Source organism: Apaloderma vittatum, unplaced genomic scaffold (assembly GCF_000703405.1).
Source record: "Apaloderma vittatum isolate BGI_N311 unplaced genomic scaffold, ASM70340v1 scaffold21512, whole genome shotgun sequence".
Classification (NCBI taxonomy): domain Eukaryota; kingdom Metazoa; phylum Chordata; class Aves; order Trogoniformes; family Trogonidae; genus Apaloderma; species Apaloderma vittatum.
Genome location: NW_009704422.1, coordinates 26,301 through 28,816, shown reverse-complemented (window position 1 = coordinate 28,816; position 2,516 = coordinate 26,301). Strand labels below are relative to the sequence as shown.

At 47.1% G+C, this 2,516-nt stretch overlaps 1 protein-coding gene across 1 annotated transcript in view; it reads left to right on the top strand.

Moving 5' to 3' along the window:
• Positions 1-5: 5 nt before the first annotated feature.
• Positions 6-2,516, top strand: part of GATAD1 (GATA zinc finger domain containing 1) — a gene marked incomplete at its 5' end in the record, with an annotated part of 2,631 nt that continues 120 nt past the window's right edge. The window contains 4 exons of the mRNA XM_009865045.1: positions 6-92; positions 227-286; positions 1,497-1,680; positions 2,424-2,516. Coding sequence (XP_009863347.1) covers positions 6-92; positions 227-286; positions 1,497-1,680; positions 2,424-2,516 — 424 coding nt within the window. The remainder of the gene's footprint in view (positions 93-226; positions 287-1,496; positions 1,681-2,423) is intronic.

Sequence of the window (2,516 nt, the reverse complement as noted above, 5' to 3'; positions counted from 1 at the left end):
TGAGGAACACCAAGTACAAGTCAGCGCCTGCTGCCGAGAAGAAGGTGTCCACGAAGGGCAAGGGCAGGAGGCACATCTTCAAGCTGAAGAATGTACGGTGGCCTTACTGGGGGTTCTCTGGGGTGGGACGTGGCGGGGATCTTTGGGGGAGCGCAGACCTGCATGTCCCACTCGCCCATCGACCCATCCCGGGCTCCAGGGTTGATTTTCTGTGTTCTTTCTGTAGCCCATCAAGGCTCCTGAGTCTGTATCCACTATAATTACGGCGGAATCAATCTTTTATAAGGTACGCTTTGTGCAAAAAGGGATCTTGTTCTGTGTTTCTCATCTCTGAAATTACCTGGGCCGGTGACGGCACTGGGGATGTGTTCGCAGAGTGTTCTTCCTCTTCTCTTCCTCTTCCTCTGGTGTAGGGTTTTGCACTGCCCTGTGTCATTGCTGTTAAGTTTTGCAAGGTCGTTTTTCACTGTAGTGTACAGATGTCATTGCCCTCCCCCCTTTTGTTTTTTCTTCCTAAAAGACACACCTCGTTTCTTTAGTAATTTTTTGCAAATGGGTTTTTTAACCTTTCGGCTTTCACTGGGCAGAGGTCAAGTGAAAGTGGCTCTAGCTGATGGCTGATGTTTGTGCGATGTTTCCTGCCCTGGGCACAGAGGATATGCCTGTAGAGGGGATGGGTTGTGCCACCCAAACATCCGAGCTGGTCCCCGTTTCGAAGCTGGGCACAAGCAGACTCAAACACCCTGGGAACAAGCTCTGTTGACTGTGGCAATGAAAGCAGAAGGTAACCTTCTTGCCTTTGTGTTAGAGAGCCTTTTTACCAGCGTGCCAAGGTGCTAGTGAAGTCCTGAAATTTGGTTTTGTTTCCTGATAGTAGAGGCAAACCATTTGACCTGTCTTTTCGCCCAAAGAAAAGCTCAGGATAGCCACTGGGACAGTGCCTAGCCAGAGGAGAAGTTGTAGACTGAGCTTCTGTGTGCTCTCCAGAGAACCGGTGCTTTGCTTCTCACATCCGGGATGCATCTGTGTTTATTTCAGCAGAGAATCAATGTCTTTTCTTGCATGTTACTGTGTTTTGGGACTCCTTTGCATTTAGCTGAGCAGACTTCATACAGAGAAAGCAGCTTTCCCTGCGTGCACGGGGAAATTCCTGCCGTTACTTTTCCTGGAACAGAGGAACATCTCTGCCCTGCAGGCAGGAGACGTGGCAGTCCTGGGAGGGGGTGCAGAGCAGGTTGGGGCGCTGTGTCTTTGAGCACAGGCCAGGCCAGGTTGCTGCTCAGGGCTGGAGCTCAGTGTACAAGCGGTGCTGGTGACAGCTCAGGGTGACCGCGCTCTGCCTCGCACCACCTTGCTTCTGCACGGGCCTGAGTTGAGGCCACCTCCTGAGACAGGGGCAATAAATTTAAGGTACTGATCGTTAAGATACTCGGGACTGGGAATCGCAGAGTGAAGCTTGTGCAATTAGGTTTAGTGATCATTTGTATGTTTTTCAGGGTGTCTACTACCAAATTGGAGATGTTGTTTCGGTGGTTGATGAGCAGGATGGAAAAACATACTACGCCCAGATCCGTGGGTTTATTCAGGACCAGTACTGTGAGAAGAGCGCTGCGCTGACCTGGCTCCTGCCTACGCAGGCCAGCCCCAAAGACTGTTTTGACCCGGCATCCTATATCATAGGTAAGCTCTAAGCCTTCTTTTTATATACAACTGGGTGTGTGTGCTTAGAGTAATGCAGAGTTGTAATTTTTGAATTAATATTTTTTAGTTGGTTAAGATCTGTTATGTGTTTTCCACATTTTAGACCCTAATCGCATCAGCATCCCGTTTACTTGAATGACCTTTTTGTTTATGTGACGCATGTAATTTGAGTGGCACTGCAGCAGCAAGCGCCACTGAGTATTCGTGCTCACAGGCACAGTTATAGGCTTGCCATGGTAAGCATCAAACTATTTTCCACAGACAGAATCAAAGTTATTACAGTGTAAACCTGATACACCAGTCCAAGCTGTTTCTTTTGAAGAGACCTGAAGTGGCTCGCCTTCATCTTGGCTAGTTAAAATATATAGCGTGCGAGCAGCGGCAAAGAGTGCTCTGCTGCTGATTAGGAAATGATTAATAACTTGGAAAAGTCCTTCTGACAGGCAGGCCACAGATAGTATCTATTGAAAATAAATTGCCTAAGGTACTTCACTCAAATAACTGAATGCTTCAAATGGGAGGAAAGAACGAAATAACGCAAAAATAAAAGTAGAGGTTTCCTGCCTGGTTCTTGAGGCTAATTTGCCAGGAAAGTCATGGATGGACCAGGTGCATTCTCTAAGGGATGTTGGCCATGTTGCCTGTTTTTAAGTCCTGCATACTCCAATTTTATACCTTTAGATTTTGTCTTTGAAAAATAGTTCTTGTTTTTTTTTCCCTAGGACCAGAAGAAGATCTCCCAAGGAAGATGGAATATTTAGAATTTGTCTGTCATGCACCTTCAGAATATTTCAAGTCTCGATCATCTCCCTTCC